Consider the following 25,487-nt stretch of genomic DNA (forward strand, 5'->3'; position numbering starts at 1 on the left):
CCGGCTGTTCACGGTGCCATGTACGTACAAAACTACAAGTCCCCCTCTATCGGCCGACTCTGCTCCCCATCTGGACTACACCCCGCTTTCCACGGGACTTCCTCGGCCCTGACGACCGTCTCCAGGCCGCCAGCTAGCTCACCCGCACCGCCAACGCCGAAACCCTCTCCTTCGACATCCTCGCCCCACGGCAGGCCGTCCACGTCCACGTCCCACGCAAGCAGACACCGCAGGATGACGCCGGCGCCGGCCTTGCTCATGACGACGTTCATCTCCTTGCACCGCTCGTCGCACACACACTCCACGCATCCCTGCGGCGAGAGACACGCGCAAGCCTCGATGCGCGCCACCGCGCGGCAGAGCAGCAGGCCGACGAACTCGAATGCCTTGGCCGCGATGCCGGAGCCGCAGGAGCCGCCCTTGGCGTCGTAGAAGGTCAGACGAGCGGGGCGCTGGCGCGACGGCGGCTGCAGGATCTTCTGGAGATCCGCGTCGGACAGGGAATCGGTGGCGCGGCGGAGGGGCCGGCCGAGTTCCTTCTTGGCGACCTTGCACTCGGTTCGGACGTCGCCGGGGGAGGAGATGACGAAGGATGGAAGGAGGGAGAGGACGGCGTGCTCGGCGGCGTGGATGGCAGCGGCGATGTTGAGCCGGTGCGATTGCAGGATCTCGATGGCGCGGCTGGGCACGTCGAGCCACATGCCCTTGGTCAGGAGGTCGATGGGCGGGTTATCGACGGCGACGGCGTCGAGCACGCGGCCACGCTTGTCGATCTTGAAGAAGCCGTATACGACGGCGTGGATCTGGACGGAGCCGAAGAAGGCGCGGGAAGCGTTCGGGTCGGAGCCGACGGACCGCATGGTTTCCGTTTCGATCGGGTCGATGTCTGTGAAATCGCGCTGCATCGTGCTCCAGTCGACGTGGACGCGGACGACGCGCGCAAAGTGGCGTTCTGGGTTGAGTTCTTGTACGAGATACGTCTGGCCCTGGTGAAGGAAGATGCCACCCTCGTATATGGTGAAGAATGCGCGCGATGCTTCGACTTCTTCGAGGACGACGTTGCGGTTGTTCGTCGTGTCGATGACTGCAAAGTGCTGGTCCTCGGTATCGCGGATTGAGATGCAACGGGACGGCTGTGGTCGGAACCGCTCGTGGCAGTGATAGAACCCCATGCTATCCTTGACCAGGCGTGTTGCCGTAAGCGCGAAGATTTGCTCGCCAAAGTAGATGCTGTCTTCGTCTGGGCGGATAGGCATCTCGAATGCCGCGCACTGGACGTGGCCTTCCAGAATAAGCTCATTGGCTAGGTCAATCTGCAGCTCACAATTCGGCCGCGTGAAGATCTCGTCTGGGTTCTGCATGTAGTGCTGGTCGGTGGGATACCGGTCTCCGACAAGCACAGACAGCGAGTCTTTGTTGCGCCGTCCGGCTCGGCCACTTTGCTGACGCAAATTGGATATCGAGTAGGGAAAGCCTAGGGTGATCACTGCATCGAGAGATCCAATATCAACGCCCAGTTCCAGGGCATTTGTTGCAACAATTCCCATTAGTTTGCCTTCGAACATTTCTTTCTCGATTCGTCGTCGGTCTTGAGGGCTGTATCCGCCACGGTAACCCATAACCATCTTGCCGATCTCTGGCCTCTCAAGTGCTTGGAATTCGTTCCGAACTGCTTGTAGGAGAATCTCACAGAGCTTTCTGATCCGGCAGAAAGCAATCACTCTCACTCCTCGAAGAACCAATTGGCAAAACAGACGCGCAGTCTCAGCAACGCTATCACCGCGTCCTGAGGTTGGGTCGGCTGGGTCCTTGAATGGGGTATTCCAGCAAATGAACTCTTTGCGGCCCGACGGAGACCCGTCAAAATCAATCAACCTGACGTCTTGCACGCCGAAGATAGATTTCATGTGTTCCTCGGGGTTTGCAACAGTAGCAGAGCATGAGATAAACTTGACGTGTCGGTTTCCCACCGCAGCACAGATTCGCCGGAGTCGTCTCATGACCAAGGCAACGTGAGATCCGAACAATCCGTTATAGACATGAAGTTCATCAACAACCACGAACTTCAGATTTTTCAGGTAAGTACGCCAGGCATTTTCTTGTGGTAAGATAGTTATGTGTAGCATGTCAGGATTCGTGAAGATGATCCGCGCCTCGTCACGAATGAGGTTTCGGCTCGCAAATGGTGTGTCTCCGTCAAAGGTTTCCACCATCGTATGCTGGAGTCCGTTCATATACTGAAGGAGATCCATCATACTTCGCCGTTGGTCTTGTGCCAACGCTTTGGTCGGGAATATGTACATGCCCCTGCTATCAGGTTCTTTTTCCAGCTCATGGAGCATGGGGATCTGGTAGATGAGGGACTTGCCCGAGCTTGTCGAAGTAGACACGATCACATTATGTCCCTCGTATAAGTGATTGATCGCTTCGGCCTGGTGAGAATAGAGCTGGGTGATGCTTTTGGTATTGTACAAGGCATTTACCAGGTCCTGCGACAGCTGGAACGTCAGGTCACCGTAGACAGGAGTCTGAGCATCAAACACTCGATGACCCTCCGGGACAATCTGGGCATGATACCACTCCATCTCCCGAATTTCCGCAATTATCTCAGCGATTGACTTGCGCTCTTTGGGAATCGTGGCCGGGGCCTTTGCTACCGCCGGGCTGGTCACTCCATTTCCAGGTGGCGTCGGTAGGAATGTGTCTTTCTCTTGTTCCAAAATCTCGACTGGGTCGGTACCTTGGTCTTCACACTGTATGAGGAAGGCATGAATGGCATCTGTGAATTTATTGTTGCGCTTCTCGATCAGACCCAGCATTTGCTTCTGACTGTAGACCGGCATTTTCAGGTCTTCATCCTTCATCCGTCGCACCGGTTTAGATGGCTCGCCAGTTTTCGGATGCGGCACCTCCCGCTTGAGATCACCGTCGACAAATTCGAATAGAAGGACATCTCGTCGTAATCCCGAATGGTCTCCGCCATCCTCTGAGCTGGGCATTCGAAGATCCTCCTCTGTCCACAGACCACGTCGATTCCGACCATGGTCTGTCAAGTCCTTTTCTCCGGCTGTCATCACCTCCAAGCGCGCTTCGTCCACGTATTCAAATCGCACCGCCCGCGGGACTAGCACCTTCACTCTCGCGACATCCTCGACAGTGAGATCTTGTCCCTTCCCAAGCTGGGCCTGCACAGCTTGCTTGATATTGTCAAATGTAGTAGCGAAATGTTTGCGCGTGCAACAAAAAGTGTACACGAGATTCAAAGCACGGTGGGTCTGCGACAGGCGCTTGAAGGCGTCGGGCCATGGCGCGGATGGGGTCCTCTTTTTTGCGGCTTTGGGATGCGGAGTTGAAGCAGTCGATTTCTTCCTTCCATTCGCCTTGTTCTTCTTGGGCTGTGATGTCTCTGGCTCCTGGTCATGAGGCGTATCATGTGAGGAACGGGCTCCTGCAGATTCGACAGCGACGTCTGGAGGCGGCGCGTTCGAGGATAGGGTCGCGGCCGGGTCAAGGGACCGAGAGTCTTCATCAGGGATATTTTTTCGTTTCAGTGGATTCTGTGCTTTTTCCAATGAGGATTCTGTCATTTTGACGCTCCATCGCGGTCTTTTGCGCGGCGAATGTCTACAGCGAGGAACCAAGCGACTCGGCGAAGCAGGAAAACGCGAGGTCACGTGCATAATATAACCCAAACTGGTAGGTGATCGAGATCTGTAGTCCAAAGCGAGTGGAAATGGATTTATCACTAATCGAAGGGAATCCAGTCATATCAAACTTGCTAGATTAATTACTACGAGCGCATATTTGCTAGAGAGCGAAAAGGACAAATCTATGCACCACTTGACCTGATCTACTCCTCCCTAGATGAGACTGAGATAGATGAAGAGAAACTGAGAACAATTCAACAATACAACGGAGTGGGCATGTCATTGTTCCATTCAAATTGGAATTGGTTCTGCGTCGTCATTCTGTTAAGTAACTACCTCCGATGGTGTAAACCGTTAACGCCTTGCTTATGCCCGCCACTCCCGATCATCGGCGGTTTTGCGCCGATCGCTCATGTCCATTGGAGAAGCATTCAATTGAGTATAGCTTGTCGGATTGGCCAGTTGTGAGGATTTCCAAGTGGATGAATCAATCCAAAGAAATGCCGACTTAGGCGTCCTGCTGAACGACTCAGTTCGGCCCTTGCGACCCCCACGAGCGCGCTCAGCCTTCTCACCCACATCACCCCTCAAGCGGCCCTATATATTCGACATATCCTCGACTCCTCTTCCATCAGACCATGAGATAAGAGGCTACTTCCTCTCAAGATGTCCTGCACTATTCAATCCTCGGCCAGAAGATTGTTCCTCTCGCAAAGAGCTTTCCCCGCATGCTCCATCGCCCCTAGAGCAATGTCCACCGAAGCGAAGCACCTCCACGACTGGAGCGCAACGCAGTATCTCAAGTTCAAGGATGAGCGCACCCAGCCAGCACGCGATCTTCTATCGCGAGTTCCCCTTCAGGCCCCCAAACGCGTGGTAGACCTGGGCTGTGGCCCGGGGAATTCAACCGCCGTCCTAGAGTCGCGCTATCCCAACGCTGAGCTGAAGGGGATCGACTCGTCCCCAGACATGATCCAGAAGGCAAGATCGACCCTTCCACACCTCGAGTTTACTGTGGAAGATTTGAATACCTACTCGCCATCATCACCCGTTGATCTGTTCTACTCCAACGCCGTCTTCCAGTGGCTCGGAAAGGAACGGCGGATTGAAGTCATCAAGCGATTGATGGGAACGCAGCCGTCTGGCGGCGCGTTTGCCCTCCAAGTCCCCGATAATCTCGACGAGCCGTCCCATGCTCTGATGCGTGAGACTGCACAGTCCGGCCCCTGGGCGACAACTCTGGAGACTGTTGGGCGTGAGACCTTCCAGTCGCCACAGGACATCTACGATCAGCTCAAGCCTCTTTGTTCAGAGGTCAATATCTTTCATACGAGCTACTATCACTCCCTTGAAAATCACGAAGCCATCATCGAATGGGTCAAGGGGACAGGGTTGCGGCCTTATTTGGATCCCTTGCAGCCGCAGGAGAAGACTGGGTTCCTGGGTGACTATCTGAAGCGCTTGAAAGAAGCCTATCCTTCGTCGGTTGACGGAAGAGTCTTGCTGCGCTATCCGCGACTCTTTGTGGTTGCCATTAAGAATTGATCTCAAGCCTAGGCTAGGGACGTTGCTCAATGTACTATTTCAGTCGTCTGGCATATTTTCAGTTACGATAAACAAGGCGTATAGTGAATTTTTAAAGTGGCTGGGCCAAATGCAACAGTCAACACTGTCAGTCCACTCACAAATACGCAAACTGTAAATGCGAATTTCGGAATGCACGTTGGAGATGAAGGGGATCCGGGGTAACCGGGGAAGGGACTCCGCCGTATAAGCAACCATCGCAGCGACAATCGGATGAAAGCAGGATGCAGATCCAATTGGGAACCTCGGGATGGAATACAGCATACGTACCAGACGAGAGTACGATCTTCTACTTGCAGTTCCTGCGCCAAAACCCTGATAAGTACTTGAACATGTGAATTCATGATCGCTAATAATCAAACATGGCTTCGCAGAACGTGACCACAAAACTCCAGATCTCCAGATGTACTCGACCTCTTGTACTCTTCCCGGTTCTTTAGCCCACATCGTCTTCTGTATCCTCGACTTCAAGCCTTCTCCAATAGATCTCCAATGACCTCGTAGAGCTCTTTCGCGTAAGCTTCATTGCCAGTCTAGGGGACAAAGTTAGCACGTCCATTCTGCAGAATTCATGGGAAGACAAGAGCGTCATGACTGACTCGTAGCAATAAAGGAACAGTCTTCCCATCCTCCATACTGGCCAACAGAATCTGCTTGCTTTCTGGGGCATTGTTGTGGGCATCACCGTAGTTCATGCCCTTGAAAATCGGGCTGTTCAGCATCACTCGCAAAGCACCATCGGCACGCATGATCATGCGACCAGTAGTCTTGCCACTAGCGTTCTCACGGACGTTGACCTTGAAGGTACCGATCCCACGCTCCTTCCACTCTTTGTTCGAGAAATGGAAAAGCTTAGCTTTGCAGGTGAAAATGGTAGACTCTTGTTCCTCGCCGGTTTCGACTATGGCAAGTTAGTACAGCAATCAGGCGGAGGCAAGAGCCCAGGTCACTTACTTGTCTGCTCGTAGAAACGTTCATCGGTCTTCTCTGCCTCGAACGTGCTCGTCTCCTCTTCGTCGTTGTCGCTGCCCTCTTCATCGGATTCTTCAGCGCCGATGGCCTTGGGCTTGGACTCGCCGAGAGTGGCTGGGGCATTAGAAGACGCAAAGCTGCTCAAGCCGCCAGCTTTCCCAGCAGCACCAAAACCACCACCAACTCCCGCGAATCCACTTCCAAGAGCACCGAATCCAGATGTTCCAGAGGCAGATGCGAAGCCTGACGATCCAGCACCGGCTGGCTTGAAGACAGAGGAAGTCGATGATCCAAGGGCACTGAATGGAGAGGTTTCGGAACCGGCAAAAGCAGACAAGCTAGACGATGCAAATGCCGAGGGTTGTGTGGTCTTCTGTGTGGATTCTTCAGTAGAGGCTGCTGGCTTTGCAAATGCAGCAAAAGGAGAGGCAGCGGCCGCCTTGCCAAATGCACTTGTGGCAAATCCCTAGAGAAGTGGTTAGAAGACAATAAAAGATAAAGTCATGGATAGATGAGTAAACGAACATTGTCAGTCTTCGTATCAGGCTCCTGTGAGTTGTCACGATGTCTCTTCTTCTCCGGTTCACCCTTGGCTGCGGAAGTTTCATCAGAGGGCTCAGTTTGAATAGGCTCTTGGGCCGCTTCGCCCAAAGCCTCCGACTTTTTCGAGCTCTCATCTTCGAGTTGCTCCCGGCTTCGCTTCTTCTTGGGGACCTTGGCTGATTCATCGTCCATGGCGTCAGACTGTTTGGGAGGAGGGGCGGAAGAGGGTTCAATCGAAGATTGTTCGGTGTCCTGTGATTGGGTGTTGGTATAATCATTCTTCTTATTGTCACTATCCGGCTCCTCGGCACTCTGGTCCTTGGGGCTGGGAAGATCTCCTGTGTCGGAATTCACATCTTGACCATCCTCAGAAGCGGAATACTCTTCCTCGGAACCAGAAGGGGTGAATATTGCCTCTATCTTGAAAATGAGGTTTTCTTCGTCCTCAAAGGGGTTGAGGAGTTTCTTTCTCCTATTCTTTTTTCTAGGTGTGATGGAGGCACCCGCTTCTGAGGAGGGTAATGAGGATTTATCCAGATGTTCGGCGGTCTCCGGGGAGGTCGCCAGTCCAGAGGTTTCGGATTCAGACACAGATTCAGGATCACTCACATTCTGAGCCGCAGAGCCATTGGCTGCATTGCTGGCCTGGTCAAAGTCCGACGGTACAGAGAGGTCCTGGGAATGGGTGTTGGTGTCATCTTCATCTTCATCGTGATTGTGTTTGTTGCTGGAAATGCCTGGTCCCTCGGTGCTGATGCCCTTCAGACTAACAGCGGATCCAGGGTCCGATTTCACGTTCTGATCCTTGGACTTCTCGGACTCTTTGGACTTCTCCAACTCACGGGACTTTGCAGCCACAGCACGTGCTAGGGACTCCAGCGCCTCATAATACTCATAGTCCTCGAGATCCAATAAATTTTCTGGAAGGGTCGACTCCGAGTCGGAATTCTTCTGGGCAGTATCCAGGGGGGTGGCCACTTCGGGTTCCTGGGGTTCAGTTGCACTCACATTTTGTGATAGGGAACCGGAAATTCCATCCTTGTCCTTGACCGACTCGGTCTTCTTGGCCTCCTCCGGTGTGCATTCCCGCGATCGCTTCCGACTGTGGTCGCCGTTCTCGTTGGGGTCACCGTGGTCATCGCGCGACTCTTCGAAGGAGCGCTTTCGCCCGTTCATGGTCTGATCTCCGGCGGGCGTCGAATCGATTGAGGTTTCTTTGAGCTGTTTTCGAACGGGTCGCTCACCCCCATCGTTGTCCGAGGGCGGGGAGTGAGCTCCGCCGCTCACTGCGACAAGAAGAATGACAGTCAGCTCATGAACGAAAAGCCAAGAACCGCAGAAACAGAAGGCAGGATGAGGATGAATAGAATTGAATTGCGGATGGAAGCTGGGGGAGGTATAGATAAAACCCCGGTGACAGGAAGCGGTCGCCCAGCTGAGCGACCCGACCTGCCGACTCGGCCAAGCTGCTGTGCTCATTGCTCCGGGGTTTGCATGCGACACCGGAGTTTCCGCCACCGCAAGGACTCTTGAGCAGTGTGCCCCTGGAATAGGAGGAACTTACTTCCCGCCGCAGCCACCGGCTCGTCCGAGGACGCCATGGCACAGTCCTCGTGGCTCGAGGACGAACTTGTCGGAAGAGGTGGGTATGCCAGATACCCACTTAGAGGGGAGGTGTGAGACGAGAGACTGGAACGGTCAGATGAACTCGGTAAATAGGTGATTCAGCGCAGCCGAATCAGAGACGAGGTGGTTGTTGGGGTTGGGAGAGAAGAGGAAGAGGTTGGACAAGAAGAAGAGGAAGTGCGAATATAAGGGTCGTTGTTGTCGTGGACACCGCTCCGCCCCGCAGTGAATTGCGGCTTCAAAGTTGTCCGTCGGCACTGATTGGCTGCTTGCGTCGAGGACTGGCAGTCCAAGATTGGCTATGCGAAGAGTGAATTCCCAAAGGTTTATTCACTGCGCTTTGTACACACGTGCGAAAAGGTTTGGTCTTTCTACTACTGCATTGTGAGCCGCTATCATTGCGGATTTTGGCTACTACATATAGAGAAACCTCCCAACAGCCCTCGGGATTCGGTGGAAAGCTGCAGCACTTTCAATTTCATGTTGGTGCCTAAATTGAGTGGCCTGTCATGGCATATTTCTATTCTTATATACTCAACGGTATATTAGCCTAATAAGCCCGAAGCATTGCTTATCGGCCTATCGGAGCGGTCGCCAATGAACGTTGTAGTACTCAAGACCAATTGAGGTGTCTGATGTACAGAGTTGTAGACTGATGGGTGACTTGAGCTCCCAATGGCTGGCGAAGCAGGTCGTGCTTTGTTCTAGGTACGAATAAAAAGATGACTGCTCGATACCTTGGTATCATCTTGTTAGTGAATTTGAGTAGACGCTATTGCATCTGCCGTGGCTTCTCATCTAAGTCCAAGGTCGTTGCGGAGTTCAAAGAAACACGTTCAGATTTCGGCTGTGAAAGGTTGCTACTTAGACATAAGGTATGTATACATGTGCGCTGCAGGTTCATACGGGGGTTTCTTCAGGCGGTCCACGCGAGTCTGAAGCCCAACATGACTGGCCAAGGAATATCCTTGACCCATAAGAAAGCAAGACACCACTTGCAATCTAGCTGACGAAACAAAGACATCCAATCGCAATATAGAAAACAAAGAGCGGGTAGACCGCAATGCCCACGCGGTTCCGGAGAACTCCCGAACCACCCAAGATGCTGACTCCCGCAGCCAAGGACCATGCCACGAGGACAAGGTAAACGGGTATTCTGGCGACTGTAGGGAGACCAATGGCGCTAAGGAGAGCCGCAATAACCAGAGGGAAGAGCGTGTATCCGATGATGCAGACTGACTGGAAGAAGGAGCTGGAGAGTGAGTCGCAGTGTTAGTCAATTGCAATGAACCCCAGACAAGACAAACAGGCCCATACTCACATCTTGCCCCCCAGAAGTTTAATCTGGAGAGTAACGGCCGCTTCTCCAATCCAGACAATACAGAAGACTCCCGAGAACACCAGCGACGACTGGTCTCCCTTTGCGACGGACAGGAACAAGCTCAGAACCAAGCAGAAGATCAACGGGCCCCTACAAGCAAGAATTGTTAGTCCACTAGCCCAGTAGTTGATGGAGGAGGGGATCGTTTTGATTACGTACCACAAGTCCCAGTCGCGCAAGCCTTCACTCATACCACCCTGGAGGACCACGTCGGCATCCGGCCAGCGTCCCACGAGCCCGCGCAGGTTACGACCAAATCCAGAGACCTCGCCTCTCTCAGCAGCATCATTAATACCACCACCACCTCGCTGCATCATTCCTCCGAGCAGGTACTTGGGCCAAAGCACCTGGCGCATCTTTTCCCAGACGGCGACCAGGTCGCGCGACAGCGTGGCCCAAACGCTCTCGTCGATGGTATTCTGGGTCGCGCGGCGGTCTTCGCCCGGAATGGAGGAGGTCAAGTAGTTCCCATAGCCGGATGCCCGGCCACCTCGTGAGCCGGAGTCAGATTCAATGTTGCCTCGGAGAGGGGCTGTGTCGGAGGTTTCGTGTAGGGGGTCGTCGGCCTCGATAGCTGAAGGGACACACAGGTTGTTAGTAAGACAAGTCCAGCCAGGGCGAGTGAGTGATTGGAGAAACAAAAGATTAGAGGATAGTACTCACCATCATCAGCCTCAATCAGATCATCATCCAGGAACGATTCATCGTCGTGCAGGTCGCGATGGGAATGGCCCGGCTGCACGCTAGCCATGATGTCTTGGCGCGGAAATTGTTGGCAAGAAGATAAGAGACACTGCTGGAGCACTGTTTACTTGACGAGGGTCTCAAAGACAAGAACCCTGCGAGGGAGGTGGGAGGTATGAAGCGTGTTGATGGCCAAGCTGTCCCGGAAAGGCTAGAGTGTTCAAAGCGGCACAACTTGGCGCGTTACGTCGCCCGTGACCGCCGCCCCCATCTCACATCGTCCACTCTATCGTCTACCAAGTTCGGAGTTTTACATTCCATGCATCATATTGATTGGCTGGATTGGATCTCGCTCTTGCTTTGGTGCTCATCGATCGAGCGCTAGCTATACCATTTTACCATGGTTTCTCTCAAGCACTGTTGGCTTCCACATACGGCGGGTCCTCCTGGTATACATCATACTTGTAGCGACTGCCCGCATGGTCACTTCGAAGCTCCTTCTGGCCTTTCCCATACACCTTTTCACGGGCCGTGAGCGGCTCATCTGATGGGTCTGGGAGCTCCGGATAGAGACCGCGTCTCCTCAGCTCCGGAATGACCAAGTCAACCAAATCCTCAAAGGTGCCCGGTGTGGTCACGTAGGCGATATTGAACCCATCAAGATCGGCCTCGCGAATCCAGCGTTCCATCTCGTCTGCAACTGTTGCTGGGCTGCCAATTGCCACTGGCCCAAGGCCGCCGATGGCAGCCTTTTCTGCTACTACGCGAGGGGTCCAGCGTGGAACGTCCTTGCTGGTCTTGAGCAACGAATCAAGAAGACTGGTAATCCTCCCGGCCTCCTGAGAGTCTGCGGTGGTGATCTCCTGATCCAACGGGATATTCGAGATGTCAATGCCCGTCCAGCCGCTGAAAAGAACCAAGCCGCCAATCACGGACGCATACTTCTTCAGCTCCTCGTACTTAGCCTGAGCCTCTTCGTCGGTTCTTCCCACGATGGGTGTGAAGGTACCGAAGAACTTGATTGACTCCGGGTCGCGGCCAAACTCGGCAGCTTGCTGGCGGATCTTCTGGATCTTAGGGCGCAGCACCTCGGGTGAATGCGAAGAGACGAAGATGGCTTCCGCGTGAGTGCAGGCAAATTCGGCTCCAGCGGGTGAAGTGCCTGCCTGGAAAAGGAAAGGTGTTCTTTGCGGCGACGGGTCGACGATGTGGCGTGCACTCAGAGAGAAATATTTCCCATGGTGATTGATCTGGCGCACCTTGTCGGGATCAACATATGAGTCTGTCGCCGGGTTGGGAGAAAGTGCATCTGGCGCCCAAGAGCTTTCCCACAGCCTGCATATGAACATGATTGTTTCCAGGTTAGCTGTCGGTCATCTCAAACGCTGCGAGCTTGATCTGTCATTTCCACGTACTTGTACAGCACCCGCAGATACTCGTCGGCCTGCCGATACCGTTCATCATGCTCAATGGGGTTGTCAAGGCCGATGGCTTTGAAAGCAGCTTTCTTATAGGATGTGACAATGTTCCAGCCAAATCGGCCGTTGGTCAAATGGTCCAGAGTCGAGAAGCGTTTTGCAAGCAGAAATGGCTGTTCGAAGGAAGTCGAAGCCGTGATGGCAAAGGAAAGGTTCTTGGTTACGGCGGCCATTGCTGAGATGGGCTGTAAAATAAGAGTTAGTTTGGTGTCTGGCATTCCATCTTACTGCCACTCACGATAGTTGGATCCGTCATCGGCCACTGCGCAGCACGCCGGATACAATTGTCCACTTTGCCCTCATAGGTATCGTGGCCTCCAGTTGTGTCTGCCAGGAACAAAGCGTTGATGCCACCACGCTCCAGCAGCTTCGCGAGTTCGATCCAATAATCGAGTCTGCGCTTTGTGGCCGACTTGTCTGTTGGGTTCTAACGCTGTCAGTATGGAGTATCCCGCACGATCCAAGACCTCAATCACACCTTCCATTGCCCGGGGGACAAATGTCCCACGGTGGACATGTCGAACGCATTTAGCAGGATCTGTTTCTTGCCATTGCCAGTGCCATTGCCAGTGCCATTGACAGGGCCGTTGTGGCCAGTAGTTTCGCTGGCGTCTCCCATGATTCCTATAGTTTGCGCGAATACCGTATATTGCTGATGTTGATACCAGAACTGTGGTGGGCGGTAGCAAAATGTCAACTGGATCAGCAAAGCTCGATGCAATTACTACGTGTAAAGAGTGCCCAGCTATTTCGGCGAGAAGTCCTGCGTCCATTTACTCCCCCGCACCTTTACTCCCGATATTTGCACATCTGGTGTGTTTCTCACGCCATCTTTGACAAAGACACTCGGATGACTACCGAGGCTTCAAGCCAAGTACCAAAAATACGCGGCTGGGTTATCGAAATGGAGGTTGGCACTGCATGGCGTATCGCGATGGAACATTCGCAATCATCTCCACAGAGAGCGCAACGTCTATCCTTGCAGACCCATGGGCAAGCCGCTACCCAAAGATCACCACAATCAGCATTATGGGTCTTTCTCGCGTCCGTGGATTGAATGAAAACCACCCGAGCTGGAACACTGAACGGAGGGGCAGAGTTGTGCTGTGTGGCTGGATGGATTTCATCATCGGCAATGGGATGGCGTGACTCTGCCCCTGTCAACGACCCGACTAATCTAGATGCCCGTGAGCCAGTGAGATGATCAGATGCTATCGTCCGCAGGAAAATGGTAGCTAATACTTGATAAATAATGTGGTAAGAGTATAATGCGAGTGTGAATATCGTCATCGGAAGTGTATCACGACATGAACCCCGGCAATCGTATTCACCACTTATAGTTGCAGAGCATATCAAGGGATCGAAATAAGGTGGCAGTTCTGGATATAGGTTTTGATGCCACATTGGTCGAACAGGCAAGAATACAGATATTGTAGATCTATTTGTAGATCTATTTGCGTGCGACTCAACTATCAATCGTGTTCTTCGGGCCATACTACAAAACACTGCAGAGCATTGTTCACCACTTCCGATCGTCTTTGGTAGTTTCCTGGGGTCCAGCTTCCAGGCGACTTGAATTCTCAGCGCCATCCGATTCAGAAATACTTTCAACCCTCGCTTCGCTTTTCCTGTTGCACCGCCAAGTCAGTAACACAGCCCAGGTCCAGCGAAACCCGTCGAGTACTCACTCTTTTCTGGACACCAAGTGCTGAACAATATGCGAAAGCGCAATCAGACAGATGGCATTTCCAAGAACAAAAGAATATCCCTTCGTAAACCGCGGGCCCTCGACCGTCTTGAAGACCAACAGCGGCGTCCAAGCCGTAAATGACTGGGCAACGGTGTTCACAATAACCAGTGTCACTGCACGCTCGACGGGCGAGGCACGTAACTGACTGTTGATCCAGCCGTAAAGCACACTGGACATGGCCACAGCTGAATAAGTAGTCAAAAAGGCAAACCAGAGCGCCGACTCGGGCACATCCCAGATGACCAGGATAATGCACCCAATGATATTCCAGGTATGAGCGACAGTGATAGCCCAAGCAGGGCCGAGCAGCAGATCCGATGCAAAGCACACGAAGAGCACATAGAAGATACCCAGGCCTGGGGAGATAGCGGCGAGCTCGTTCAAGCGGCTGGTTGAATACCTGTTCAGACTCTTAAGCCATAACTGATAGCCGCCAGTGGTGGTGTTGACGCTGGCATTCCAAAAGAAGATGTCCAGCCAGAGAAGACCCCAGAACTGCCATTTGCGGCCTATGTTAAGAAGGGTACGCCAGGTGACCGTCTCCTCGTTGGTCTTGTGCGATGCTCGTTCCAGGCGGGCTTTTGCGAGTTGAATGTCCTTTTGTTTCAGGATGAGCTTGTTGGGTTTGTCGGGCGTTCCGGGGAGAATGAAGTACCCCAGGAGTGCCACGGGGAGCGTGATGACCGCACAGATGATGTACATCCACCGCCATCCCTCGAGGCCATTGACGCCGTTCAGGCTGCTTGATGCCCCGGCTTGAATGAGACTCGCCGTCATTGTACCTAGAGTGAGGCCGACGTAGAAGCATCCTCCGCGGCGGGATATCTCATCCTTGCGATACCATGACCCTGAGAGTTGTCAGAAAGTATCCAGTGGCCCGCTGCTAGGGTCGGGTTTTACCGAAGATATAGTGCATTCCAGGATAATAAGAGGCCTATAGCAAATCAGTACCTTTCATCCACCGCAGAGGCTGGAAACGTCACTCACCTCAAACCACCCTACCAAGAAGCGATAGGCCGCTATCTCAGCGTATGATGTTGCCCGGTACTGCAAGAGGGTAAATATCCCCCATGCAACGTCCATGAACGGGATAATCCAGTGCATCGGGAGCTTAGTGAAGAGATATGCGAAAGGGAGCTGACCCACTACCGCGCCGATGGTGTACATTGTCTGTAGCTGAACAAGATCATTACCTTGAAGGCCGAGGTCTTCTTTGAGGCCAGAGACGTAGGCATTATCTAGATAGCATGTCAGACCCTCCTCTCTATGTTCTGGAATAAGGGATTTCCTCTCACTGATATTCGCTTGATCGATGTATTTCGTCCAATAAGCAAGGAATGCATAAGGAACAATCAGCACATCTAGTTTGAGAATAAGTCGCCTCTCTTCTTTGCTGTCTTGGTCGGCAAACCATTGCAGGTAGTACCATTTCCGTCGTTGCTGCGGGACGCTCATGGTAGACAAATACTATCTCCAGAACCGTTTCCAGGGGGAAAGCGCAGAATTTCTTGGAATAAAGCTTCGGTAATAACTCTCATGTCTACTCCAGGCATACTGCATTTTAGCTTGCAGACGATGCAAGATGCCACTGCAGATGACGATTGCGTGACTGGAGAAGGGAAGACGTCGGCGAAGCACCGACGTCCAATGCGCTCGCTTGTGGCCAGATCCCCAGTACAGCAAAGTCCACGACATGAAATTTGTTGATCCTCGGTGTCATCGCTGTAAGTTTGTGGAGAATTGGAGCGGTTAGCATTGTTGTCGGCCAAGACACGGAGTACCTACATGTCAAAAAGTGGAGCGAAGGCGTGCTGAAGATCAGCGGCCTGGTATCTGAGCCAAGCTTGGTGTCGAATCATAGCTTAGAACCCGTCTAATCATGGTCGTCAAGTAAGAGCAGTATGCTTGAGTGATATTTTCTATGTCCGAAATAGAGGAGAATGTGCCCGTGTCTTTGATGTACAGATGCGAATGAGAAACGCCGACAAAACCAATGCTTGATGTACAGCGAATTATAATACAAAGTGGAAGGAACATTCCGAAGTATCCTTGAACACTCACAGCTCACTTTTCACTTGCTGTGCCGAGGACGACTCCTCTTGCTGGGTCGGCGATGGCTCTTCTGCCTGCATCGAAGACGGTTCTGCTCGGGGGTGAATCGTCGTATCGCTCGGAGTCGGTTCGTTAATGCGACTTTTGAGCTCCAAATACTTCGCCCTCTGTTCCTTCGAGGGATAAACCATCTCCGTTTCGAATTTTCGAACGACCTCCTTACTGGAGTACATCTTCAACATTTCCGCCTCCGACTTGAGGACTCTACGTTCTTCTGCGGAGACGAAAGCCCGATATGTCGGCTTCAAGGTCTCGGTGATCAACAACCGGACCCAAGCCAAAGCCTTGACGACGTGACGACCAGAAACAGGCTCGAGCTTCTTATAGAGATCGGCCCACCGGTTGCCATAGGGTCGTCCCTTTACCACGGCTTCATGGAGCTGTTCCACGTGAGGGCGGAGCGTTTCAATCGTCACAAGGCGGAGTCTGGCTTGTAGTCTCGTGCTTAGATCTTCCAATGAGCGTGCTTCGGAAACATCGCTATCGCCCAAGCCCGGCACGTGTAGGAGATACTCGGGCTTGTCGGACAGAGCCTGATACAAATTCAGGTATCCGACAAGGGCCCGAGGTTCAGGGAGCGCGTGGACTTTGCCCATCAAATCCATGAGCTCTTTTGCATTGTGCATAGTCCATTTGTTGCGGATATCGCGACGACAAGTCGAGAGGGCGATGTGGAACATTATGCCGGTTGTTTCGCCCAGGGGCAGTAATTGGTTCCGGATGAGCTCGACACTCGTCTTGCTGCTCCGGCTCACGCGGAGAAGGCGTAGGTAATTGACGGCACTGGCTCCATCAGGCTGCACGCGGTATTTGCCTGTCTCGGATGTCAAAAGTTTCCAGTAAGCTACACCGGCCGCGTGCCCTTGAACTTGGTCGCGACAACACTCCACGATCACGCCAAGGTCTTTGGCGTCGGGCTTAAGCAAAGCTAGGCCTTCTGCCTCAACATCGACAGGATCAAAGATTGCCTTGAGGCGTTCTTCCTCTTCTTTTACCTCCGGATTTGACGTTTCGCGATTCCCCACTTGTATAGGCTGGTCGTCGATACCGACAAATGGCACAGGGTCCGGGGAAGGAAAATACATTTGCCCGTATGACATTTTCTTCTTCTCCTTGTAGATGTTATACTCCCTGGACCTATCCGGCGGCTTTTCTGTCAAGATTGGAAGCCCCATGGTCTGGTTGTAGAGTGCCAGCACATCGTGGGTAGATTGGTCCGTAGCTTGTTCCTGAAGCAAAAGGGCCATCGCAAGCACCACCTGGTTATCGAGTGGAACTTTATCATATTTCCACCGGTAAATGACATCGGCCCAGATCCGTTTTGCTTCTTTGATCGTTCTCTCCTTTTGATCAACTATCATGGCAGTGTTTTTTAAATACGCGAGCTTTTTGCGGCATTTAAATCGCAGGCCTGTCAGGATGATGGTGTAGGTTGTCATGTCCGGTGCCAGAGGACCTTCCTCGGGCATTTCCCCAGCAATGCGCCACAGTGTCTTCATATCGTTGTGGCGCTGGCATACAGTGAGCATGGCGTTAGTGTGAATGATGTCGAGGTCCACGCCCGAGTTTTGCGCAGTAATTAATTGATAGACATGATCCGCCAGGGGTACGATCTTGACGTTAGTATTGGGATCGGCGTCCCGGAAGCCCGCGAGCAAAATCGTAAATGTTTGGGAGTTGGGCTTGCCACCCCGTTTCTTCATCTGAGGATTGAGAGTGCCTGGTCAGTGCATTCTTGGTAGTCGTAGGACCCAATACCTTGGGCACCATCGAAGCAGACGCTAGAGAATAGCTCACATCGTTGAAGAATTTGAAGGCGGGTATCGGATGCCCTCTGTCCATGCAATACTGAAAGAGACGATTCCACGACACCACACAATTAATTCCCAGTCGTTGAGCTTGTCGAATCAGAGTCACCGACTTTGCGACATCCCCCTTTTCTTAGAAGTGTTGTAACTCGGCGTTCCATCTCACGGGGGTCCTGCAACCACGCCAACTCCTTCCGAACTTCTCTATTCACGGACTCCGATACGACCCCCTGGGTCGAAACCATCTCCATCAGTCTGTCATTTTCCTTCTCGAATAACAATTCCTTCTCACTGCGAACCGTCGCTGGATCCAGAGTGTCTTTGGTGGTGATAAGTTGTGGTGGTGCAGGCTTGGGCCCAGACGAAGTCTGGCTCATGCGATCAATGGGAAGCGTATCGTTGAGACAGACATTTGATGAGTATGAGCGCTGTATATTCAAGGGGCCCTGTAGCTCGAAATGCCTGGCACCTGCGCGCGCGAGCTGTTGTCGAGCCAGTCGGCTGCGCAGAGCTCTGTTCAAGACCGACCCCGGGACCGCCATAGCCGGCAGTGAACGCCGGAATAAGGTCGATAGTAAATATAACAGATGCTTCGGACTCACACACCAGTCCACGCTGGTTATCGACGCGAGAATAAGGGGTTCGACGGGTGGCAAGACGGGACGTGTTTTTCGACGCCCGCGGAGTCGAATAATTTCACGGAGATACGCCTGCCGCTAGTCCCGATGACGTTAGTTCTTAACCCTTATCCTTCAGGCATCAATAAACTGCAGCCTTAGGCCTCCAACACATGGCCGCGGCAACACTAGGCCTCAAGCAGTTTAACGCAGTGATGGAGCTGCGGGCCGCCACTGCATATCTCCATCGCATCCTTACAGCCCGTAAGTACATACTAGTTCCCGGGCCTCAACTGCGGTACGCCAACGCCGGTTCCAGATCTGCGTTAGCCCGGTTCTGGGTTAGGGTCCGGCTGCTTCCTGCGCACATTGCCCCTGCAGGGTCTAGTTTGACCTTTCTAGACGCTCTAGGTCTAGTGCTTCGTCAGTTGGCTCTGTTGCTGGGATGCGGTTGGGACAACCTCTCACTCTACCGAGGTCTATTAGCCACGCTATAGACGATTCAACTGCAAGAAATAGGAAAGAAAAGGTAGGCCTATATGACGTGATCTCGTGTAAGCCCGAAGCAGCTTCGAAGAAGCTAACGTATGACATGCCCACAGAGATAGCAGTTTGCATAGTCAGAAATCAGTGTAGCCGTATACTTCGCAAATACCCAAGTACATATCCAACAATGCAGGGTACTTGTCTACCTGCAGGTACATCCGTCCTAGTCCCGTAAGAACTTGACAATAACCACTCTAGCGCTGTGTATTAAAAGCTTATCCTCGGGGAAAAAGAAATGTGCTCACGGGGGGCCAAACCTAAGCCGCACACGTCAGATGTCTGCCCACTCGACCAAAATCAGTTATCGTGTGCCGAAACCCCCATTCTCCGCGTAAACAAGCTCGTCTCCCCCCACGCCACCAACGTCCCGCAACTCACCCACGCTCTAGTCCCGGAAACTGCCCCCAACGCATTGACTGAGGTGAACAAGGAGTCGATGTTCATTCCCAACCTTACTGCCATTGTCACATTTGATCGGCAGGTCTTACCACGGCCCACGTGTTGCCCGGCGCCACTAGCCCCAATCGAGGCGTGCAGGGATCCGAGGACAGCCACGCGAGTATCTGGTATTGTTTCCCCTGCAGCTGGCCCTAAAGCTCGGCCTTGGCTGTGTCACGTCGGCATTGATTGGCCTGTAAATCTTACACCTCTTCTAGGGCTGTATTAACATCATGATACAGACTGCTCGCCGGTACTTGGAAGCTATCCAGAACGGGCAATCCACTTGTATGCATTCGAGCTTGCGGCTCCTCTCCCCAGCAAAGATGATTAAAAGCCCACATGCAGCCCTCAGATCTTGCATGCCGGAATCTTCCTTACAAATCTTTGAATAGTATAGTATAAACAGCAACAAGACACCTCGAGACCCATCCAGATAGCCACATACCACAACCCATAAACGCACAAAAGCCATACACACAAAGGACCCAGCCCGATTCCAACCCCAATCCAAAGCGAGACGAATGTCTCAGACACAAAACACCCGTCCAGCACACGTACCACTACACGCAAACAAAAACTTCCATCACATCCTTAGCCCCGACGCTAGTCCCAGGACCGTATTAACCGCCCAAAGCTAGTCAGCCCAGCCCAACTAGGCCCAGCCCAACCGAACCGCGTCCTAACGCACGCCTGGTGTCAGCCCTAGTCGCTCGGCACCCGCTAGCTTCCAGGGGAACGGTGGAGAACGGGAGCTCAGATTCCGAGGTTTTGGATTTTGGAATTCGGATTGGTTTGTCCCTGCACGGAGCCGTCGACGGCTAGATAACCTTAAAATCAAAATTACAGCGGGCCCGGACCAGAATGTATCCATCCCGCTATTGTTCCATCGTGGGCGCCAAGCAATCCATGGATAATATTTTGTTGGTACATCAAGTGCGCGGCGCTGTCTTAGGCTGGTTATGGGGAATGGATCGTATCTACTGTAGTCCAATCTACGGCTCCTGCGTGCATTGAGATGCTTGGAGATGGATGGGGAGACGGTGGAGGCATGAAAAACATCGGCCCCAATCTTGCTTAGGATCGCTTTCTACTGTCCCGGTCACACTAGACTGGATGCTATTGCCATTGTCTATGACATTCTTATTGGCAGCCCATGGGAGGAACGCAGTGGCATATGTACAGTCCTCGCAGCGGGGCAGAAGCAATAGAACTGCAATCCGAAACGACAATCTTCGGGAGTGTAGAAAGAGAACATTACAAAGCCACCAGGAGCAGATAGTACAATACCACGAACCACACAGGCAGGGGAATCAAGGAAATCATAATGCACAAGATAACATTTCGGACCACCAGAGGATGGCCCGGCAGTGGAATGTACGTTAGAAGTGAGAGAAGCAGGGAGGATGGACGCACACCTGCTGATAGCAAGATCTCGTACACGGATACAGGAGCAAGCAACGGGCAACGGATCGAGAAACGAGAAAAAAAAGGCCTTCCCATAAAACAAAAACCCCGTTCGGGGAGATCATGCCCACGCAAGAGGGGGAGATGAGAAATAAACACAACCGGTAGCAACATAAACCAAAGGACTGAGGCAAAAAGAAACGTCCGCCCAACCATTCCTTGGAGGCACAACCCCGGCAACAAGTAACCAGAAGAAACGAACACAAAATCCCCTTCGGATTTTGTTCACATAGATGTGTTTGGGTTCCTGCTTAGTTGAACGCGCTCTAGCACAAGAGGAGAATCGCAGGGAAGAGAACAACGTTCGGAAAGACACTCTTTTGACTGGATGGATTAAAGCCGCAAGAGGTTGGTATCATTGTGGGGGGAAAAGAAACTTGCAAGAGGTGAGGGGATCGGAGCCGGGACGACATGTCAGGCAATGGGATATCGTGATAAGAAAGGCAAATGATAACAAGGAGACAAGAAAATGCAGAGCTCGTTCCACAGGTCGGAGGCGATTATGTGATTATTGTGGGTAGCTAGTCGAGGGAGTCTCTGGATGTGCCGTAGCGAACTGTCATCAGCCGACAGGTCCTGGGAATTTTGCCGAAGGAGAATCGAAGGGAATTTCCAAATGGGTCAAGGCTGGTATGATGGCGACTGTGTTTTACTCACGTTGCTGGTAAACGGGACCGCTTTGGTAGGGGGAGTGAGGGTAGTTGGGAGGATAGCCCATCTGTCCGTTGCTCTGGTAGACCATGCCACCGCCGGGGGCACCGTACTGGCTGGGCACCTGGGTATCCGCGGGCTGGTACCCGATCGGAGGCAACTGAGGGCGAACACCACCACCGTAGGCAGAAGGCTGACCCTGAGACGGGTCGGATGGGCCGGGGGCTTCAACTTGGTTGGCCTGCGCAGCCTGGGCGGCAGCGCGCTCCCGCTCCTCGGCAGCCTTGCGCTGAGCCTCTTCTTCCTTCTTGCGGGCCTTCCATTCCTTGCGGATTTCTTTGAATTCTAGAAGAAAAGATGTCAGCCCGAGAATCATTAAACCGACAGGAAGATGATCAAGTAAGTGTATGGCGTCGAAAGGCCCGGCGGGGCGGAAAGGGATAAGAGGCAAGCTTAACCTCCACGCCGTCGGCCACGCTACTGCGGCCCCGCGAAATCTAGTGTAACTCACTAGCGCGACGCTACCGGCGCTAACCCGATCCAGCGGTTTGCGACAGCTTCTTGAGATCGCAACTGACCGGGCCCCTCGCGAGACACAATCTCCCAGATATCAACGAAGAACCACTGAAGACTCACCTTCCGGAGTGCGCTTCGCGCCGTGCGACTGCATCGTCACGTGCGCGTTCAAGTGGTTCAAGGTACCGTATGCCTTTTCGCAACCATTCCATCCACACTTGTACATGCGCTCGATCTCCTCGTACCGGCGACGGGGGCGCTTATGTTGCTGGGCACCAGGAATTGGGACGAAGGAGTACACCTACAATGTTAAAAAACCACAGCGTCAGCGAAATGCAGCCACATGAGCCACCAAATAAAGAAAGAAATTTGCGAGCCAGTCTCAGAAAGTAGAGCGCTGTTTCTGACGATCCCCGGGAGGGCGACGGAGAATATGAGCTCCAGTCGAACCCAGAGGCGTCCAAGACAACGGTAAAAGAAGCCTTCGGAGATACGCCATGGAACCATCAAAAACATACCTGACCAGGGCGCGGCCCTGCGGTCGCAGCAGGGGAGGCGGAACCAACCGTAGTAGCAGGAGAGGCATAAGGGCCCGGCAAGCCGGGCTGGTGCTGCCCATAGCCGTGATGCGGCCATTCGGGACGACCATACATGCCATGGGGAGGCGGCGCATGGCTCTGGTATTGACTCATGTCATGTCCCTGCGGCTGGTAGGGAGAGTAAGGGGGAGGGTACGGCGGGCTGTTGGCCGGGAGCGAAGGATCTAGAGGAACAGCCGCGTCAGACTTGAGGTTCGGGGAACTGCGCGGCGACGCGGGCATGGACATGGACATGGGCATGGACATGGGCAGAGGCATGGACATGGGCAGAGGCATGAACGGACTTGTAGCTTGAGCCATTGTGGGCGCTCCACCAGGTTGGGTGTTGGGGGCGTAGGACTGAGGCGGGCGCGGGAGGTAGTCCTGATAGGCGGGCGAGCGGGTCGGCGGCGGGTTCAGCCCGTAGTCCGACTGGGGGGTGTTGGAGGACGAAATATTGGCGGGTCGCACGTCGGGCTGGGGCGTGTAGGTGGGCGTTGGGCGGACCTCGGTTTGCGGGGTGTGGGTGTAGTGAGCACTGGCAGCAGCAGCAGAAGTCTGGTCTGCAGCGGGTTCAGAAGGTGTGTCGATGGACGGTGCCGACGTTGGGTGGTGCGAACCTGACTGTGCGTACTCGGAGGCAGGCCGGTGGTCCATAAAAAGGATGGTGTGAGAATCGCGTGGGCGCGGGAAGCAGCTGCTCAGAGCAGAGGAAGGGATCCTCGAGTCCGACGTTCACACAATCCGCGTGTCACAAGTCTGCCGACGCGTCGACCAGTCAGCAAGCCGTTAGGGGCGGAGAGAATGAGTTCGGAAGAGCGAAGCGGTCACGACGCGCAGTGAACTCGGGGAAATTGACCAGTCGAGCACGATGCAAGCAAGGGCTTCCGAACTAGAAGACCACGTTGGAATCGTGGCTGACAACTGGGGAAGGAGGACGAGGGGAGGTGGAAAGGCAAGGCTAGAAGCGTACGGGAGCGGTGGGAGAACGATTGCAGCCGACGCCCAAGGCAGAGGAGAGGTGATGAATTGGAACTTACTCGGGGCGAGAGAGCAAGACGCCGATCGCAGGCTTTGTGGAGATCCAGAGAGTCGAGGCGATCGACGCGTTCAAAGCGCGTGCAAAAGTGAAGCCCCGATGCTTAAATCTTAGTTCGCTTTTAGGACGAGGATGCCTTGCAGGTGGCGGCACGAGGCACCGGCGGCGGAAAAATAGCGGGATGGAGAGTGAAAGGAACAAGGAACAAGGGAGGATGGGACGGGAGCCAAACGAGACGATTCCTCTTTTCTTCCTAGTCAAAGAATAAAAAGTCGCAGAGGAGGATGCAGCGAAGGCTAAAAGGTCGGCAGCAGGGTGAATGTCCTCGTGGGATCCGAGGATGCGGTGGAGTCGCTGGTGGAGGTGTAATTTTGGATTCCGGTGGAGTTGGGTGGTTTTTGGGGGGGGTTTTGGGTCTCGGGCAAAAGCTGCGAGCGAGACAAAAGTAGAGAAATTACATACACGGAGAGGGGAGGCGGTTGTGCCTATCAGAGGACGAGAGGGGGAAAAAAGAGATACGAAGAGAGCAGATAGAAGGAAAAAAAAAAAAACAATCCCTGGTCATTTACGGTTTCGAATGATACGATCAATCCAATCCAATTCAATCTCTCGGACCATTCCCTTTTTCCACCCAATACTCCGAACTCTCTGGGTTGGCCCCCTTTCCCCTCACACCCCGAACGGTTCTTTTCCATCCGTGTGTGATAGGGGAATGGCTGCCCCCCCCCCCCCCGAGAAAAAAAAATAAAAGGAGAGAGCGAGAGAGAGAAGCGGATCCCGGTTATTGGAGGAGTGGCGAAATCAATTTCTCATTCCCCTTCTGTGACTTTGCTCCTCTATTCAGTCCCGCCCCCCAGAGGTGCCATTGCAGGGTGGAAGTGTCGCAATGCATTTTGATAATGACAACGGGGTTAGCCTCGCTTCTGGGAAGACTAGTCTACCCGCAACTTGGACTGAGACGGTGAACTTAGCGTCGACGTTTGTACCAAGATCGCAAAGCGCGCGCGAGAGGGGAAGCGATGGCGTGTCCGCGGAAGCCAGCGACAAGAACCAAGCGAGACAAGCTCAACGGGGCGCGATGGAACTGAGTCGGAAGGGGAATAGGGGCAGCGCGGACTAAGCCCGAACAAGAGAAAGCGCTGATGGGACTCGGGAAGACCAGAGCTAGCGTGGTCATCCTATCCATGGTCCTTGTTTCTGTCGATGTATATGTCTATATGCAATGCGGTCTTTTCCCCTGGTCTGCTCGATAAGAGCGAAATCTTCTAGAGTGGGAAAAGACAAAAGACAAAGGTGACTTGCAACTTGGGTGACCGTAACGGGACGGTACGGTATCGCGGTATTACCGTCCCATATCATCAAGTCGGACCCGGTGGACTCAGGCTTACCCACTTCTGTACTCGGCGATGATTCAAGTATGACCCAATCGCATTGATCGGGGCCGATAGACATGCATCTGCATCCCGCCAAAAAAGAAAAGCGACAAAGCACAGGGACGGGGACGCGCTGCACCGAGTCAACTTCAGTCAATAATGTCGCGCCTCGAGTCCAGACGGGAGTGCGTCACCCCCGTGTATCACGGCGATACCTCAGGAACGCGTCGGTGGAGCTCAACAGAGCTCAAATCCCCACTGTCCGTGATCGGAGTCCTTCGCGTTCACCACCTCACGGATTGGACAGGAACCGTGATGATTCCAGATGGGGTTTCCCTCGGCGGAGAAAGCCGAAGGCAATCCCAAATCCAATCGCCCCCTCTGGAAACCCTCTCGCATGCACTGGATGACCAGCGAGTACTGGAGATACCATCCCCACTTATGGCCTGCAAAAGGAGATGGAGAGAGATTGGGAAAGAGGGGGCCAGAACCCTTCCGGTGATGGTGGTCGTGCTGCTCGAGTCGCCAGTGCAGGAATCCTCTCCTGCTGCTTTTATCATACGATATGACGTTCGGCGTTAAGTTAATTATAGCACGACCCGATCGCCTTCCCCTTTTTTTTTTACATGTATTTCCCACTCCCCTCTGGTCCTCTTTTTCGCCCGGTGGAACGGGTG

The 25,487-nt window shown here is 53.4% G+C and overlaps 8 protein-coding genes across 8 annotated transcripts; 1 reads left to right on the forward strand and 7 right to left on the reverse strand.

Annotated features, from left to right (window-relative positions):
• Positions 1-32: 32 nt before the first annotated feature.
• On the reverse strand, positions 33-3,587 carry N7459_009121 (ATP-dependent 3'-5' DNA helicase; the record flags this gene model as incomplete). Its single annotated transcript, XM_056948289.1, has 1 exon — positions 33-3,587. The coding sequence occupies one exon, from the start codon at positions 3,585-3,587 to the stop codon at positions 33-35; it is 3,555 nt and encodes a 1,184-aa protein (XP_056795514.1).
• Positions 3,588-4,397: 810 nt separating this feature from the next.
• Positions 4,398-5,192, forward strand: N7459_009122 (Trans-aconitate 2-methyltransferase; the record flags this gene model as incomplete). The annotated part of the gene is made up of 1 exon (XM_056948290.1): positions 4,398-5,192. One exon carries the CDS (start codon positions 4,398-4,400, stop codon positions 5,190-5,192), a length of 795 nt encoding a protein of 264 aa, XP_056795515.1.
• Positions 5,193-5,698: 506 nt separating this feature from the next.
• N7459_009123 (uncharacterized protein) lies at positions 5,699-7,922 on the reverse strand (the record flags this gene model as incomplete). The annotated part of the gene is made up of 4 exons (XM_056948291.1): positions 5,699-5,764; positions 5,831-6,132; positions 6,186-6,669; positions 6,729-7,922. The coding sequence occupies 4 exons, from the start codon at positions 7,920-7,922 to the stop codon at positions 5,699-5,701; spliced, it is 2,046 nt and encodes a 681-aa protein (XP_056795516.1).
• A 1,452-nt stretch (positions 7,923-9,374) lies between these two features.
• On the reverse strand, positions 9,375-10,504 carry N7459_009124 (Yip1 domain protein; the record flags this gene model as incomplete). Its single annotated transcript, XM_056948292.1, has 4 exons — positions 9,375-9,624; positions 9,694-9,843; positions 9,913-10,327; positions 10,417-10,504. The coding sequence occupies 4 exons, from the start codon at positions 10,502-10,504 to the stop codon at positions 9,375-9,377; spliced, it is 903 nt and encodes a 300-aa protein (XP_056795517.1).
• A 343-nt stretch (positions 10,505-10,847) lies between these two features.
• N7459_009125 (xenobiotic compound monooxygenase, DszA family) lies at positions 10,848-12,534 on the reverse strand (the record flags this gene model as incomplete). The annotated part of the gene is made up of 4 exons (XM_056948293.1): positions 10,848-11,772; positions 11,853-12,100; positions 12,154-12,342; positions 12,394-12,534. The coding sequence occupies 4 exons, from the start codon at positions 12,532-12,534 to the stop codon at positions 10,848-10,850; spliced, it is 1,503 nt and encodes a 500-aa protein (XP_056795518.1).
• Positions 12,535-13,434: 900 nt separating this feature from the next.
• Positions 13,435-15,120, reverse strand: N7459_009126 (putative MFS transporter Seo1; the record flags this gene model as incomplete). The annotated part of the gene is made up of 4 exons (XM_056948294.1): positions 13,435-13,543; positions 13,604-14,513; positions 14,566-14,599; positions 14,653-15,120. 4 exons carry the CDS (start codon positions 15,118-15,120, stop codon positions 13,435-13,437), a joined length of 1,521 nt encoding a protein of 506 aa, XP_056795519.1.
• A 602-nt stretch (positions 15,121-15,722) lies between these two features.
• N7459_009127 (uncharacterized protein) lies at positions 15,723-18,127 on the reverse strand (the record flags this gene model as incomplete). Its single annotated transcript, XM_056948295.1, has 2 exons — positions 15,723-17,497; positions 17,695-18,127. 2 exons carry the CDS (start codon positions 18,125-18,127, stop codon positions 15,723-15,725), a joined length of 2,208 nt encoding a protein of 735 aa, XP_056795520.1.
• Positions 18,128-21,302: 3,175 nt separating this feature from the next.
• N7459_009128 (putative C2H2 transcription factor (Con7)) lies at positions 21,303-23,055 on the reverse strand (the record flags this gene model as incomplete). The annotated part of the gene is made up of 3 exons (XM_056948296.1): positions 21,303-21,649; positions 21,941-22,121; positions 22,339-23,055. 3 exons carry the CDS (start codon positions 23,053-23,055, stop codon positions 21,303-21,305), a joined length of 1,245 nt encoding a protein of 414 aa, XP_056795521.1.
• Between the last annotated feature and the right edge of the window lie 2,432 nt (positions 23,056-25,487).

Source organism: Penicillium hispanicum, assembly GCF_028827665.1.
Source record: "Penicillium hispanicum strain IBT 35686 chromosome Unknown utg000008l_segment0_segment0, whole genome shotgun sequence".
Taxonomy (NCBI): Eukaryota; Fungi; Ascomycota; class Eurotiomycetes; order Eurotiales; family Aspergillaceae; genus Penicillium; species Penicillium hispanicum.